Consider the following 16,883-nt stretch of genomic DNA (forward strand, 5'->3'; position numbering starts at 1 on the left):
TCGACTGTAGTTATTTTGCACCTCCGGGTTTTTTTTTTACTGTCCCCTGTCCTGGGCTTCCTCTGCACAGCTCTATACCATGTGTGCAACAGCTGGAAACGGTATATCAGCCAGGAGCGAAAGGTGCTTGTTTGGAGAGCGAGCGTTGAAGTTGTTCTGACAGGTTGGCCACGCACCAGGATGGTCCTAGCGTCACTCAGTCCACCACCTTTGTGATGGAATCTGCTCTGTACGCCCTTTGTTTTTGTGTTTTACTTTCTGTGAGGCGGCTACACTTGTAATCTCCTTCTTGTCTTGTGGTCATCCTGCTTCCAGCCGCAGCCTCCAAACCGTCCCCATACCGTACACGGCATACTGATATAATTGACAGATTTAAGTGCTCCCGGCCGCAGAGCTGTACACGGCTTAGCTCTTTGTTCGGAGGCGCCGTGTATCTTTACTAATGCATGGCGAACGGTGCGCTTGAATGGTTTCGCCCCTGAAGCTTTCAAGTCTTTAGAATTTCCATCACTTATGAAGGTCTGAATTCAAAAGGATGACCTGCATTGTTATACAGTATGTGTGCATGTCAAGTATCTCATAGCTATATGGGTAGGGTTATAGTGAAATGGTTGATGTTACATTGAACTGAAGTAGGGATTTCAACAATGTTACGGTTATCACTGTTTTGCAATATTATTCTACAGAGCCCCAAGTGAGACTGTTTTGACACTTTTTGGTTGCAAATATTTTTTGCACCAGTGCGGGTCCATAGAAGGATGATGTTCTTTTTGTACCTGTATATTTGAAAATACTAACCTAGTTAGTTGTAGAGGTTGTAGAGGATGAATTGAAATCGTAACAGCAAGGGTGTGCATTGTTGAAATACATTAGCTTTTAGGATGCTTTTGGGACATTGGCACAGCAGTACAACCAACAAGGGCTGTGCAATTAATCGAAATTCAATTACAATTTCGATTATTAACCTAAACATTACAAAATTTGCGAAAAAATGTTTTTTTTGTTGTTGTTTTTTTTGTTTTTATTTATTTATTTATTTTTGAATTTTATTTATTTACTCAAAAAGACAAACAAACAATACATTTGACAAACTAACACCAAGGCAGGATTGCAAAACAACACAAAATACAGTAAACAACAGTCTTGACTCGACAGACAGCACAGCACTTCAGCACAATGCATTCCAAAAAAAAAATGGTAGTAGATTTAGTAAATGTTTGGTTGATGATGAGGATGTTCATCCTTTTAAATTATTATAGAAAAAACGATTATTAAAGATGCCCTCCCGCTTGTCCATCTGAAGCGATCTCACGAAGCAAAGCAAGCTTGCGTTATTTCATGCCGCTGGTATTATTTTCCCTTCATGTGGCTCATGCTTTTGCTTGACATAAAAACAAACAGCGCTGTGTGATGACGTCATCAGGCTACTCAGTTTACTTGTGCAGGTGTGAGGGCTGGCCAGCAGGGGGCAGGTGTGAAACAGAGACCTCTCCTCAATCAAGACATACTAAAAATCATTTGTACTTTTATGACTGTTCAGAAAACAGAAAATATTCAGCAGAGATTTTGGATTAATGAATAAAATAAAGATAGACTTTTTTTTAAAGGCAACAAATAATCGTTTGAATAATCGTGATTTCAATTATGACTACAATAAATAATTATTTAGAAAAAAGAAAAAAAAATTAAATAATCGAGCAGCCTTTCAACCAACCATGTTATTTTGAAGCCCAGCTCGGTATTAAGGGAATGCTGCTTTTTAGAAATCCACTGAGCTTTTAGCGTATTTATCATATTCACACAAATTTCCATTTAAAGCATGTGTAATAACAGAAATATCGTCGTAGTCAAAATGAATGAGTTCTATTCAAACAGTTCACACAAAGGTCACACCATCCAACACAATATTGCTCTACCACCATATCTGAACCACTTTTAAACAGGACTTGTCTGGGTCAAAACTACAGCTAAAATAAAGCAGCTCTTGCCACGGACTAACCTTAAATGAGAACAAAAAAAAAAAGTGAATAAAGCATTACACAAAGGCTAGAATTACTGACAACCCTGCTACCTACGCAAGTCCTCCGTGCTTTTATAGCATTCTGCACGACTCATGTTAAAGGTTTTCAGAGACTTTTGAGAGGTCAGATCTGTATGTTTTGGTCATGTGCACTGGAAAGTGATCTTCTATAAATCTAAAGAAGCTGAACTTTGACTTACAAGGCGGTTGGTCCAGAGGAAGAAGGAAGAGGAGATTTGTGGATGCAGTGAAAGAAGATGCATGATGAAGTTGATTGACAGAGATGACTGCAAAGAGTAATTAGACCGGGTCTTATGATTCCGACCTTTTTATAAAGCTGACGAGAAAGAACACGACATACAGCCCAGTATAGCTGTGCATATTTGCGATCTGCTGGTTCTCAATATTAAAAATGCACTCCATCAAGTTTCCTACATTACAACCTTTTCTATTCCGTGACTTACTCTGAAAATAGTATTCAATATTAAATTGCAATTCTTTGAATATCTTTGGCCAATCTTATATTAACGTGATCCTGATATTTGGTGTTTTGTGCACCGGAGGCGACGACATGCTGAATTCACCCCACATTAATCACATATAGGGGATATAACATTTCTATGGCGTTACGGATTCATGAATTATTGATTGACAGCGGTATGTTCCTCACGAGATGCTTGAAAGGAGTGAAGTTCATTCGTGCAAAAAAAAAACCCTCATCTCACGCCTGACATATACATGATAATTCAGTATTCATTTCAGGCATACAATACTGCAAATAATTAATTGCCTGGTAGTGGTGCATATCACAGTTGAGTTGCACTTTTTGTCACGAGCGACGGTAGCCATATGATCTCAATCTGCTGTATTATGCATGTCAGTAATCAGCCAGTGAATGTGGAGTAATGAAGCGATGGGCTGCTCGAGGGATGGCATTTTGAAGTCTGTTGCTTCCGGATAAGGCCTGTGCTTCATTTGTCTGCAGCATCTAAACGTACAGTATTACAATTATTAATACAGGGTTCCACGATTTGAGCAATACGCTAACAACCGAGATCGAACCGGCGCCCTTTGCACGGAGACGGCGCATGCATCCTGATCATAAGCCGTGTGTCTGTCTCCTTTCTCTCTCTATGTTGTGTTATGTTTTTTTAACACTGTTTTTGGATGCAACATTAAAGCAGCGGCAGCTCGCATTTGCCGAATGTGCCTCGGGCGATTTCTTTGTATGCCGCGTAAAACAAGCAAATAGTGTTGGGCCCTGCTTCATCCTGGTCTTGTTGCTCGCCTCCCGCCATATTTATGATCAGGAGGAGAATTTCCATGTTGTTTGTTGCGGGAAGATGCTGTCTGTGCTGCTGGCAAGAAACCCTAGCTTTTAAAAAGAATAGAACAATGGTTGTGCAACACTGTGGAAGGATAAGTGACAACAGTTGAAGAAAATAATCTCTTCAATGTCGTGAATGTGGATTCATTTGACAATTTAAGTGAAGCGAAGTTAGCAGTTAGCGAACCGCACAAATTGGTAAACCTCGTCTTTCTATTTGACCATTGTTTGTTCATTTTATTTGCGAATTCACGCAGCTGTCAAGTCCTCGTTTTGCTTTGCTGTTGCTGAGTTCTCCACTCTCTGCTGTCTGGAGAAAAGGGGCTTCTTCTTTGACGTGTCCGGTGTCAACCCCCGTCCCACCCACGCCCGCTTGTGTATGCACCATCATGCTCGCTCAGCTATTTCTTTAGGGTCAATTTGGTATCTGAGGGAAAGATGCTGCGGCTCGCACTATTTTAAACCATACAGGGATTTATCACAGTGTGGCTTGCCTCTCTTGCGTTCTCCGCCTTATGATTTCATTAAAAAGAATTAATTTGTTCTATCACAGCTCGCTCATTGGCCACGCTCCCAGTTACTCGTGCTTGTGCTGTAGGACTGGCTGCTTTTTTCTTCTTTTTTTTTTTTACTGGCAATTTGTATCAAGAGGCTTTGCACCCTGTGTTTGTCTGGGGCAGGTGCAATCAATGATGGCAGCAGAGATCGGAGTGGTAAAAATAAACCGGGCTTTGACGTGAGCAGGGGTGATGGTGAAGGTAGAAATTGACCTGTTGAGGCCAAAGACATTGTGTATACAACTAAATTATTAGATCAGAGAAATATTGGCTCTGATTTAATAAGTGTTTCACGGTACATTTCGCTGGTCTAAAGCCTGGAGAAATAGCCGAGGTCGGCAGGGACTGCTGTGTTAAAGCTGCCCTGTCTTTTTGAATTGTTTTCGTCAGTAGATGGTGTAGTGAACCCTGCTCTGCTCCACCACCACCACCACCACCTGTTGGGGTAAGGGGTGTGTTGGGGGGGGGTGCTTTGCGAGGTGATGGAGGTGCAGCACAAAGCCCGCTGCTGTTTGCGAGTGTGGTGCATCTAGCGGTGCTTGATGGGAATGCAACGTTGCCAGATCGGCTAAACGGGGTCGCATAGGGCAGCTTTAAGTAAGGGATAATGTATAGAACGCTGGTCATTATCGGGAAAATAAGCACCGACAGGGCGAACCGGACCCCGACGCGAAGCGGAGGGGTCTTGTTTCGCCCTGAAGGTGAACTGAACACACAACATAAACGTCGTACACTTTTATGAAGGTCGAAAGGTTTATTTAATGAATTCCGCGACAAATAGTTCCCAAAAGTTTGCGCGTTGCTCGGCAACGTTTGGCTAGGCTAGAAGCAGCAAGGCTAGTAGCTAGCCTAGCTACTTAGTTGAAGGTGCAGTTTGAGAGGAGTAATGGTGGTGAATCTCTTGGTAAGTTGAAAGTCAGACTCACGCTAACTTCACGAGCAATTCCCCCAACTTCTCTCGCAGTGACGGGGACAGAGATAGTGTCCGCTACTACGTACGCGCGGAGTGATATGAAAGCACGAACTCCGTTGCCATTGGCAGCGGTCATTATTTTTTTCAGAGGTCCTTTATCAGAAAATAATGACCGGTAGAACGTTGGGAAATCCCATTCAAATCAACGGAGCGTTCTACTTACGTTGTGAAGAGCCGTATAATAACTGTAGTTATATGTTGTTTTCATGTTTCATGTTGCACAATTGAACCAAAAAATAAAAAGATCCTAGTTCACTAACAATGGCAATACTTACTAGCACTTGCTTTTATCACTCTCACTCCAAAATGTCATCTTTGGTAAAAAACAAAACAAAAGTGTACCCCATGTATAGAATGTACTTTTTCAATCGCTGCATGTTGAGTATACAAGCATCCTCTGTTGAACTACGGCCCTTAAACCTATGATGACTGGCCTTGTTTGTAGCTCGTGTTTACCGCTGTGTGCGCACCTCTCTGACACTTGTTGAGGAATTGCTGATATCTGAGTTGGCAAATAGAGACCTGCTCGCCTGTGTGCCCAACTAAATGAAAAGAGCAAATGCAGCAACAGCAGGTCTCTCTCTCTCTCTTTCCCGGTCTCTCTCTCTCTCTCATTAGTCCGATCTGTCCAGCGCTGTGAGCCTCCCGCTGCCTCGCCCCTCGGAGAGACTTTAGCCGTGAACTACACCAACCTGAACATTTCAACAGCTGCATGCTTCTCGAAGAGGCAAGACGAGCGTCGAGGCGAATGTGTCAGTGTTGTTCTGACTCCAAAAAAATAAAAGCATGAGCGATACAAGGCCACACTAAACAGGAAAGGTATTGTTGATGTCCATCGGCAATATCAGTGGCTTTTTCATAGCAAGAAATATTTATTTCAAACTGCATTCACCACAGCGCCATTGATTTGTTAGCATATCGTTGGGTAAAAATGGAGGCTCGCATATGATTATTAGCAGGTTCCATACGCTAGGATAGAGCATTTTCCCCAGCACAGCTCTGTTGACTTCCTGCTGTTTTACTGCACAAGAAGAAGCATCAAACTGGACAAACCAGAACATTTGATGCAGCCCGTTTCCCCGCTGTTTTCACCGCCCTGAGCCCAGCTGTGCAGCATTTCTCAAACGGCAACACAAATGTCCAGGCAAATCTGTGTCATCTTGTCCGGCTGCAGTCCTGGTTCATTACTGCTTTGGAACTGGCTATATGGATGTTGGTCTTCGTTTATTCCTGGTTTAGACCTTGTTTACAGAGTGAACCAGCCACTCCTGCCCTCTTTGTTAAAGCGAATCGTTTCAATTGTTACATTTTACAACAGTCAAGGCTAGTAGTCTATTTGAATACTATAGCGCTGTGGTTCTAAACTGGTATGACGACAGGATCCAACACTACTCCGGGATAACAAGCCGCGACCCAAATAAGACTTGAACTTGCAAAAAGCAAAGAGAACTGACATTATGATTAAAAACAATTCAATAACAGTCATTTTAACCATTTATAGGGCAAGTGACTATTCTTGGTAATTTCTGCACACTTTACATATGGCCTCCCTGCTGCACATCAGTAAGGTAAAGAAACATGGAGGCCTCACTCAGCCAATCAGAATAGATCACACTACATCACAGATTCCACTATGGGGATTTTGACCAATCAGCAGAGACTGGTCGCACTCTCAACTTCCTGTTTCTCTCTAAATTCATGGTACATTTCTGTCCATAACTTCAAAACTAACCATAGTAAGTTGATGAAACTCACACATTTTATTAGTGAATAATTGCGTGGTATATGTGTTGGTTTTGGAAGACGTAGTGAAATAAGTGAAATTACAGCATGAAAAAGGCAGGAACCATATTTGATCATACATACAGGTTCACTTAAACCTTAAGTTAATTAGTTTTGTCCGTATTTGGACAGATGCCTGTTGCACCTATTATTCATAGCACAGTATTTTCTTGACAAAAGAACCAATAAACCATAGGACTCTGTTTTTATGTTGCAAAAGGTTATTTTTTAGTAAATATATATATTTATTTAAACACTATTGGAGGTGACAGACCCTGAATTTGAACTTATTTATTTCAAAGTATTTCAATGAGTGCCCTACAAAGGGTTAAGTTTCCGTACCTTTTCTGCCCATAAATATGAAAAGAAATATTTTCTAGGAAAGGTTCATGACCCACTGACCCACCAGTTGAGAACCACTGCATAGCGCTCTCGTTCACTACCTGTACAGCAACACAACAGGGATAAACCTTCTTCTTCAGACTAAGTTAGCCTCACATCTGCAGATTATGGTTGGATTAGATGCTCTCAATGTCCTATTTTATTCCTCATTAACCCATATTGTGACAAGTGAATCTTACATCTCTTCATAAATTCCTCTTCATTGCTTAAAATAATGGTGAAACCACTATCTCCCATGAACACCAGTGATTAGCACAAGACATCCGTCTAAATATTAAGAAAAGTTTAAGATAGCCCCCGGATTTTCTAAGTTTAGTCCCTGATTCATCTCCAAATCTAATGTCTGATGGATGACTTTAATTTGTAGCCTGGAAATTAGAATGCTAATCTGAGACAAATTATCGGAGAACTTTGAGTCTCTTTCACTCTCTCGTCTTTTTTTCCTCTCCTCTCTTGTGTGCAGAGGCTGGCAGCACATTTTCCGCTACATAACAAGAGTGAACCGAGAATTGGTCGAATTAATGAAAAGCAAAAGGAGGCGGCTAATGGATACCAATTTTCTGTATCTAGCCTTGAGTTGCAGGCAGATCGCTGCGGGTCAGAGTTTTGCCCTGTATTAAAAATGCACAGATGAACAAGGTTTTACAATTTTCTCTCAGGCTTCAGGCGCCTATTGATCCAGTAGATGGAATTACTTCTCCACCCCTTTTAATTAAGACTATTTTGAGACTCTGCTGCTTTAATACTTGAATTCTCTATCAGCCGGCTGTTACTCTGGTTTAGTTTAGTCATGTTGAGTCAGTCCAAAGGCTAAGATGTTTGACCTGAAGGGATTCTCCTTTTGTCCTTCTTTCTTTAGATAGTACCAAAGGTTCGTTGTCCGATCCTGCACTGTGAGATGTTAAGCTTGAAAAGATTATTATTATCTCCGGATAAATATGTTTATAACGTTTTTTTATATTAAACGCTATGGCTTATGAGCTTATTAGTTAAGAACCAGTTGAGACTTGTTTAGAGTTGATCATTCGGAACAATATACTGTAGCTTTTTCATTCCTTGCCATGTATTATCAGTTCCCTCAGGTGTAGGTGACTGAATTGTAAATTTCCTCTTGAATTTTGCATGTTGTTATAATGCCGCTGGAAGAAACGACACCTTTCACACTTGACTGTACAACCTCATTTCACATTGTGCCGTGTAATGTTTAGGCAATGCCGGGGTGTTACTCTTGTTAATAACGACAGGGCTGTTGGAATTTCCACCGGAGGAAAAGTTCACACTGTTTCCATTGTCGGCACCAGGAAACACGGAGAAGATGTGTTGAGAGGTTGCCAGTGCACCAACAGCCACCGCTTTTCACTTGACCTGTATTCTCCAACTACAATACCGCAGTGTTTCCTGTTGGAATGTGAGGGATATGTTTAGTTAATATCACCTCAGTGGAAGTGGTTCGGGTGAACTCAGATGGGCTGTTATGGGAGCAACAAAGATGATGTGTAAATAAAGGGTTGCGAAGAGTGACACGGTTGACTTGGGTGCTATTTTGTCCGGGTGTGTTCCTCATTATCACCATCTCTGCTTCACGGCTTGTGCGAACATAGACTTTTGGATTTTCTGTGTGCCACTTCGGAAGGAATGCAGAGTGAAAATAAAGGTAGTTTTCCGTTAATTTTTTTCTGTGAAATTGTATATGGTTAAAAGTTAAGTTTTGTCATTAATGGTTGCATAATTTTTAGATTTGTCTGCTGGAAAATCTGCATGGTAGCATTTAGCATTAGCCTGTATCAAACAAAAAGCACTGGAAATGTTGGTGTGATGATGCTGGTGCTGTCACGATTATTATTATATTGACTTATCGTTCAATAAATATCAGATAAACAATATCTTTTGGGCTCAGTATTTATCGTTTGTACATTTATTAGCATTTTCCACATAGTTTTTCTTTGTAAAACTGAAAGCAGTACTAAGTAACTTAATAAATCCTTTTCGTTGTCCCTCTGAGGATAATACAAGTGTTGATGGGATGATTGGGGTGGTCTTTCATCTCTCCCTGGTGTTTCTGGCGGGAAAAAAAAACACACTTGCAGCTTTCCCTGCTCCGGGTCGGAGCCACCAATACACACTAATAGAATCACGAAGAAGAAGCTAGCAAGCTAACGGACAAAGCTAACTGCAGTATTTACAGCCAAGTTTGAGTGAAAAATATTATCTCTATTGTGTAATTGGATGTACAATGTCAAGTCGTCTTTTCTGTCAGTGTAGTATTTTCTCTCACTTATTACTGCTTTAATTTTTGACCCAGATATTACAATATGATTATGCACGTTTAGAACAAGGGTTTACTGTCATTTTTATGCTTAAGAGTTGACAGTATCTAGTATCTTTAGAGTCAATAACATCGTTTATCGCGATATTTTCCTGCCTGAATGTATGAAACTTCAATGATGATGCCGGGTTAGTACCAAGATGATGCGTAGTTTTATTTTCTGAAATGTTTGGAGAATTTGCTCAAAGTCTTTTTAATTCAGTCATTCTGCCCACAAAGAGAAATTGCATCAATAAATGTGACTTGATGCGAGATTCGCGCAGATGGAAATCAAACTCTACTCATCAAGCTCATGTAGAAGTGAAGAAAGCCTTTGTGGCGCTACTTGGAATGGGTTGGAAAGCAACTTACAGCAAACAATAGGGGAACAAAAAACATTTGCAAAGAAAGAAATGGTGAGTCACTAAGGCTAGAGCCACAGACCTAATAGCTGGTCAAATTAGTTAAAAAAAAAATGACAAACTTACTGAACTCTCTGAACAGACGTGAACGGCCTTTTTTAAAATTGAGCCAAAATGAGTCTGCGCATAATCACCTCCCATTATTGTGGAAAAGGGCAATTTGCTGAAACATTTTTAGCCCTTTGCAGAGAAAAGTGTCAGTGTTGCGTGAACTCGGGCCGTGTTAGCTGGACCAAAGCCGGCGACGCGGCGTGGCGAGTCTCGGGTTTCTGTTTTAATAACCTCCTCTTTGTTTTTCCTTTCACGAGCTTCGCGTCACCTGTCACTGGAGACCCTTTTCGACTTTTCTATCGTGACATAATTTTCAAAGCTGCTTGTCACGTCTGATCACTGCAGCCTACGATTTCAGACCTCTTATTTTGTTCGCAGCCTACATTGGCAAGTTGAGAAAGCTGTCCCCTGACTTCGGTTGCGATTTGGTCAAGTAATTAGAGGAAGCAGCTGTCAGGAAGGTGCAAATGTTCATAATTTGTGGTCGGTCTTGTGGCCTTGCAGTTTGATTTTTTTTTTGGATTTTTTTTTTCAGAAAGTGCAGCAGCGTGTATAGCGCTACCTTGGGGGTTTGCATGTCATCTGGCCCAGTGCTTAATTAGATAGCACAGCGTGAGATCGTGTTAGGAACCGCAAGTTTGTTTGATGATAAGAAAGTTTTGCTCCGCCAAATTCGCATGAGTCATTCATTAAGACTTAGCTGTTGGTTTTACGCTTTGCAGGAGCTGAAAGAGAAACGGGTTGTTAACTAATACTGCTTTAATAACTCCTACATTTTATTTTATGTGCAGAAAGAAATCAGCAAAGGCCGTAATGGGCCATTAGCATTAACTTCTCTAGAGCAAATGTTAGCATAATTGTCATTTTTGTTGAACTATTTGGGATTTGAAGCTTAAAGTGATAGGAGAGAGGAATTTCAAAAGTAAACATTGGACCTGAAAGCCACTCCTAGTTTGAGAGTTTGAAAAGTATTTGTGTCGTAGCCTTAGTTCGTAATAATTGTTGTAATTGCACTTTTGTATATATTTATGCACTTTTTGCCTTTTTTTTTCATGCCGCAGAAAGGGCCGCATGAAAGAGGACAAATAGCATAGAGACACATTACCCTTTTCAAGACTTTTGACTCCACAGTCTGTGCTAAAGCAGGCCGGTGTGAGGGCTAGCTTCTGACCCGTCTGTCTGTGGAGGTGCAAAATGTCCCAGACGGGCTGACATGAATGTGGCTGCTCCCTGGCCTCTCGGTGTAAGTCCAAAGCCCCTGGTCCCAGCTGGAGCTAGAGTGTCACAGCAGGTGCTCTGGATGAGGGCAGCCTGGGGCCAGAGTAACACTATATGGGATGGAGATCTCACAAAAACAAAACTATTGGGTATTGGGAAAACTCTGATTGTAACTATATAACTTGTATGGTTCATGGGGCGACAGTGGCGCAGTGGGTAGAGCTGGTCGTCTCATGATCGGAAGGTCGGGGGTTCGAATCCCAGCTCCTTGGTGTGTCCTTGGGAAAGACACTTCACCCACCTTGCCTCCATTTTCTGCATTCACTGGTGTATGAATGAGAGGGTGAATGGGTGACCGGTTCATTGCTGTAAAGCGCTTTGGGCCTAATGAATGTAGAAAAGCACTATATAAGTTGAGAATGATGTGTTAGATCCGCAGTAATCTTGTTTTTACACTCTTGTTGTGCTAAGGATTCAGTAATGTACCAAAAAGCTTTTGTATTATCCACTTCAAAACAAGAATCTCCACAAAACACTTATTTTATAGAGAGATCATCTTTGCTATTTTTGAAATGCAGCTTTCTTTTCACCTACAATTGCTGGCTGTCACAGAACACCTTCTTCTTCTTCTTTCCTGGATTGCAGTAATAAATCTCTGCCTGCCTGAGTGGCATTTTGATTACCAACAAGAATTGTAGTTCACCACAGTTCTTCCTCTGTCAATAGACACTGACCACTGCGGCCAGGGAACACTCGACAGGAGCTACAGTTTAGGAAATGCTCTGACCCAGCCGTCTCGTGTTGGGCTCTGCAATTAATCGAAATTTAATTGATGCAATCTCAGACTCTCGGAAATCTCAATTATCGTCAAGTGGGTTTTTAATCTTCAGGTCTAACAACCAATTTTGTGGCAGTAACAGCACCTCGTATGGAGTTTAGAAGAGTCCATTTGAAACGTTTCTTACATCCCACCATCTAAACGTTTCAATTTCTTGTTTCTAATTCATCATCTTTGACTATGTTCAATTGCTGCCCGTCATAAAGAAGAAATCCACCTGTCCGGTTGCTTTAAATACCAAGCAAAGGTATCTCGTGTCTTCAGCCCTCTGATAAAGGCTCTTATTTCCGCTGATTTCACCTTCGGGAGAGACTCTTGTCGACGTATACTCGGTCTCTCGGGCCATCGACATTACAGGACCCGGGGCTTTGCGGCTTCATGCAATGTGCCCAGTCTGCAAGCGCATGCTAATTAAAACCGCACATGCAATTTTTAACAGTTGAAAAGTCCCTCGCGCTCATTTTGGAACCTTCAACGTGTCACTCGTGGGTCGGCGAAAAGAGAAAACGAACAAAGAACAAGCGCTAATAATGGTGTCAATTTATGAAACCTCAACTTTCTTTTATGCGGTAAATGTCAGCTCGGCGGTGACACAAGCCGCTTTAGAAAACATTGAAATTCTGCTACAACGTTCTGTTCATCGGAGCCCAGTGTGGAGAGCGCGCCTGGTTATTTGCATAGAAATAGTCTGTTTCTTTACTCCCTGATTAGTTTGGTAAGTACAATGTCGTGAATTAGAATGAATACGTTGAGGGTTTTTGAAAGCGGTGAAAGGGATTGCATTGAGCTGCGCTAAAGGTTGCGTTTTGTATGAAAGAGTTGATGATTGAAACTGGAAGCGAAACACTGCTTTGTCATAGTTTGTTTACTTTCATTACAGAGTCTCCGTGAACAAGCTTGATTATATGGGAACCTGTGGAAATAGAAAACTGAACCTTGAAGTATCCATTAACATCTCCCCAAAATGAATCATGCTGAAGTTGTCCACGGAGTCTCTTGAAAGGGTTTTGTCGAAATCATAAAAGAATCTATCAGCTCGTATCAAGTTCTGGTCAATGGTTCGCTTTCAGATTGATTTTCATGCAGGTCAGAGGTCTCCAAACAGTTGCTGGGCAGCCATTTTCATTCAGCTCCCCAAAGGCAGTGTGCTTAAAAGTTGTCAATAGGGATGTACCAATCCGATATCGGAGCCAATACTGGAAAATACGATATCGGGTATCGGCTACAAATATCCGATACTGAACCGATACTAGTTTTGGCTCTCAACACCTTAAAAACAAAGCTTTTACCACCTAAAACTACGTGAATATGGGCATGCTGTATATAATTGGAACGCTAAGAAGCAGGAGAATTGTATTGTATTTGCAAATGTATTTTCAATCACCGCACAAAATGCCACGCTAGTAATAGCATGCTAAAGCTAGCGGGAGCATGCTAATGCTAATGAAAACTAATCAAGGCTGGGTCAGAAACTATGATAGAAATATTTAAAGTAGCCTAATAAAAGATAATAACCACTGCTGAAGCCAAGTGTTTGTATTTTAATTCAAGAAATAACATAGGATATTTGTAATGGTCACTTTGTGTGAGTTGTTTATATTAGTGTTAACCTAAAGCTTGTCATATACCCAATTTAGTGTAGAAAAGTCCAGTGATTCTTGTTAAATCTTTATCCAAGAGTTCATCAATAGATATAATTGATAGTTGATCTGTAACATCCCGTCTCTTTGTGTCGGTAAATATCGGATATCATCAGATACTCAAACCCCAGTATCGGTATCGGTAGCAAAAAAGCTGGATCGGTGCATCTCTAGTTGTCATAGTGGTTGTATGTGCATTTTTCTGAAGTGAAATGAAAGAGATTTGTGTTATTTGTAACTGACTTAAATAACTCGAGACGCTTCGTGTGTAGCTTCCCTGCTCATGTCAGTTTGATCAGAAGTCAGAAAGTGTGCACTGCGGTTTTAAATATTGAAGAGAAATCACTGGGATCATAGCAGCGGAGTGGTAAATGGTCTCAGAGGGAGGTCTGAACATGACTCCCGTGGGGCGCTGCTCCCCTGAAGCTCCAAAGTACCTGCTAATCAAACAGCTTAAACGCCTGCACTGTCTGCTGTGGAATTAACCGTGCGTCCTCCTAAGCCCTTTCGTCAATGGAGACGCTTTAAATATGAAAAGTATGAAATTATATCAGCGGTAATGGATTTTTTTCCCTCCCCTCTCCCTTTCTTTCTCCACGCAGCTGTGCCGTTCCCCCCCAGTCACCGGCTGACAGCTAAAGAGGTGTTCGACAGTGATGGGAAACCTAAAGTGGACGTGCTCAAAGCTCATCTGACGAAAGAGGGCCGCGTGGAGGAGACGGTGGCTCTGAGGCTGATCGGGGAGGGGGCGGCCATCTTGAGAGCAGAGAAAAATCTCCTGGACATAGAGGCTCCAGTCACAGGTATGAAGAGATGTCTTTTATAAGTGTGCCACATTTTTCCACACATGCCTTTAGCTTTGAATACAGCACACATTCACTGTAGCGTTGTTTCAATAAGATTCTACAATGTCAAAAGACTGAGTGTAGCATTAATTGTTCACCAAGATCTTGTGTTTGACGATGGGAGAGTGAGACCCCTGCCCTAAACCTTCTCCAGCACATCCCAAAGATTCTCATTAGGGTTTAGATCGGGACTCTGTGGTGGCCAATCCATCTCACGCTCCTGGGGCATTGTCATCTTGGAATACGCCTGTGCCATCAGGGAAGAAGACATCCATTGATGGAATAACCTGGTCATTCAGGATGTTCAGGTGATTGGGTTTTTGGGCCCATAGTGTTGCTGAACCTAGAGCTGCTGACCAACTGCAGTGACCCCAGATCATGTTAGTTGGCGTTTGACAACAAGCAGTGTTTTAACCTCTTTTAACCCCCACCTGAACTGAGCACATTTTCTCCTGTTCAGTTTTACCCAAATCTGAAAGCTTCTTGAAGGGTCAAAATAATGACAAAGACAAGTAGAAAACAAGGATGAAAAAGTTGAAAAGTGACAAAAATGTGACAAATCACAACAAATCAAATCAACGTTTATTTCTATAGCACTTTACAACAACACTTGGCAGACCAAAGTGCTTTACATAAAAACACAGGGAAAAAACATTATGTATGTGTATATGAGCTCTTCAGTCCAGAGGCTTTTAGATTTGGGTAAAGCTGAACTGCAGAAAACTCACTTTTAAGAGGTTAATAAGAAGATACAGTAGGAGGGATGCATTTTTGGACTGCAAGAAAGTTGCATCCTATACACTGGTGTATACACTGGTAGTCTTCTGGTTTATCTGGACATCAGTTAATCAATCAAAAATATTTTATTTGTCCTTGAAGGGCAATTAAAAAGCACACCGAGTGCATATGGTGGAATAATAGAGAGAGCAAGAAGGTGTCCCCTCCATTCGTCACCAATTACTGACTCACACACCATGTTCATACTTTTGTGGCCATGGACACACCAATCCCAAAGACTGAATTCATGCTGCTGCCCCTTAGCCAGTGTCATCTCATTTAGAAACTCTGAAATGTTCTATTTTTTTGATGCAAGAAATCCAATCAAACACACAACATGTACAACATTTGTCAAGCCATGATTTCGTAAATTTGTTTTCTTATCCCTAGTGTTCTTTTTGAACCAAGGTAAAGAGCAGTAATTGCTTTTACATTTGGCTCTTGCGGGCTGCCTTCTGTTTAAAACCAATAACACCGGTAAACAACAATGGCTTACTTTTAGAAACAGTCTGGAAGCCAACATTACAAATCCACAGCAGTATTGTCCCACACCCAAATCCTAATTTCCTCCCTCGTTCGCGGCTCCAAAAAAACAAAAACACTAGTGGACAACAAGGCTTTAGACGTTTAGCGTGGGCAGCCCGAAAACACACGCTCCGTTCATGAAGCCGAATAAAGTTAATTTTCTTAATTAAGTGAGTCACCGTGCCCTCGAGCTCCGCACGGATCATAGCGCCGCGTATTTTAGGAAACGCTGATCCTTACTTTGACCAATTTGTGCAACTAATGCGATGACAGAGGATCACAAGAGAGAGCTCCTTTGAAAAGATACGGGGAAAAAAACAACACCTCCTCGCCTTTCTGACTCGAGGAAACCCATTTTGGTAAATACTGCACTACAGCACAGGGCTAGCTGCATTAAAGCCGAACTTTCTGCCGCAGCCTGTTTTTGGATGCCAAGATTTTCCACAAGATTTCCTTTGTTCACAGCCGAGCGCTCTTTCTCCGCGCTGTAGTTTTGGAGCTCATTCATGCCTTATTTCTCTGAAGGTGAATAGCGTTAAGGCAATTATTTTTGATATTGTTTGCAGAGGATATCTTACAGTCTCCATGGTATTGTATGTTATAGAACCTGCTGATCCTGTAGGTTACACCTCTACAAACACGCTCTCCAATGTTACTCTTGTAAAGTTACGTTTCTCCCAAATGGTAATGCCCCGGATATGTTTAAAACTGAATCTTACAATTAAGTTGAGACACTGCAGGTGACGAGGGGGGGTAAAAAAAATCAATTTAGAAATATAGATTTGGAATTTTTCTTGTAGATTTCTGACATAAAGGCTTTATGTTTTTTGCCTCGTTTTGGGGGATACAAAGCTCATTAAATTGGGTCAGGATCCTTGTAATAAATAAATTAACCCCCACCTTAAAGCAGTACTAAGTAACTTGGAGGCCCCAATACACACTACTGGGATCACCAAGAAGACGCTAACATGCTAACGGGCAAAGCTAACCGCACTTAAACAGTATTTACAGCCAAGTTTGAGTGAAAAAAAATATCTACATTGTGTTATTGGATGAACAATATCCCTCTCCCCCTTTTGTCTTTTCTGTCAGCGTAGTATTTATTCTCATGGACAATTAATGAGTAAAAAAACGTAACATGCTACGACACCTGCAGTGGCGCTTATGGCCTCTAGGGGCATGACTTACTTAGTACTGCTTT

General features: G+C 41.4%; 1 protein-coding gene across 3 annotated transcripts in view; it reads left to right on the forward strand.

Annotated features, from left to right (window-relative positions):
* Window positions 1-16,883, forward strand: part of LOC306980862 (protein phosphatase 3 catalytic subunit alpha) — a 98,580-nt gene that overhangs the window by 25,857 nt on the left and 55,840 nt on the right. For all 3 annotated transcript variants that reach the window (XM_079580395.1, XM_079580393.1, XM_079580394.1), the window contains exon 2: window positions 14,138-14,338. In XM_079580395.1, the coding sequence (XP_079436521.1) occupies window positions 14,138-14,338 (201 nt within the window). The remainder of the gene's footprint in view (window positions 1-14,137; window positions 14,339-16,883) is intronic.

This window comes from Gobius niger (genome assembly GCF_951799975.1).
Source record: "Gobius niger genome assembly, chromosome: 21".
NCBI classification, from domain to species: domain Eukaryota; kingdom Metazoa; phylum Chordata; class Actinopteri; order Gobiiformes; family Gobiidae; genus Gobius; species Gobius niger.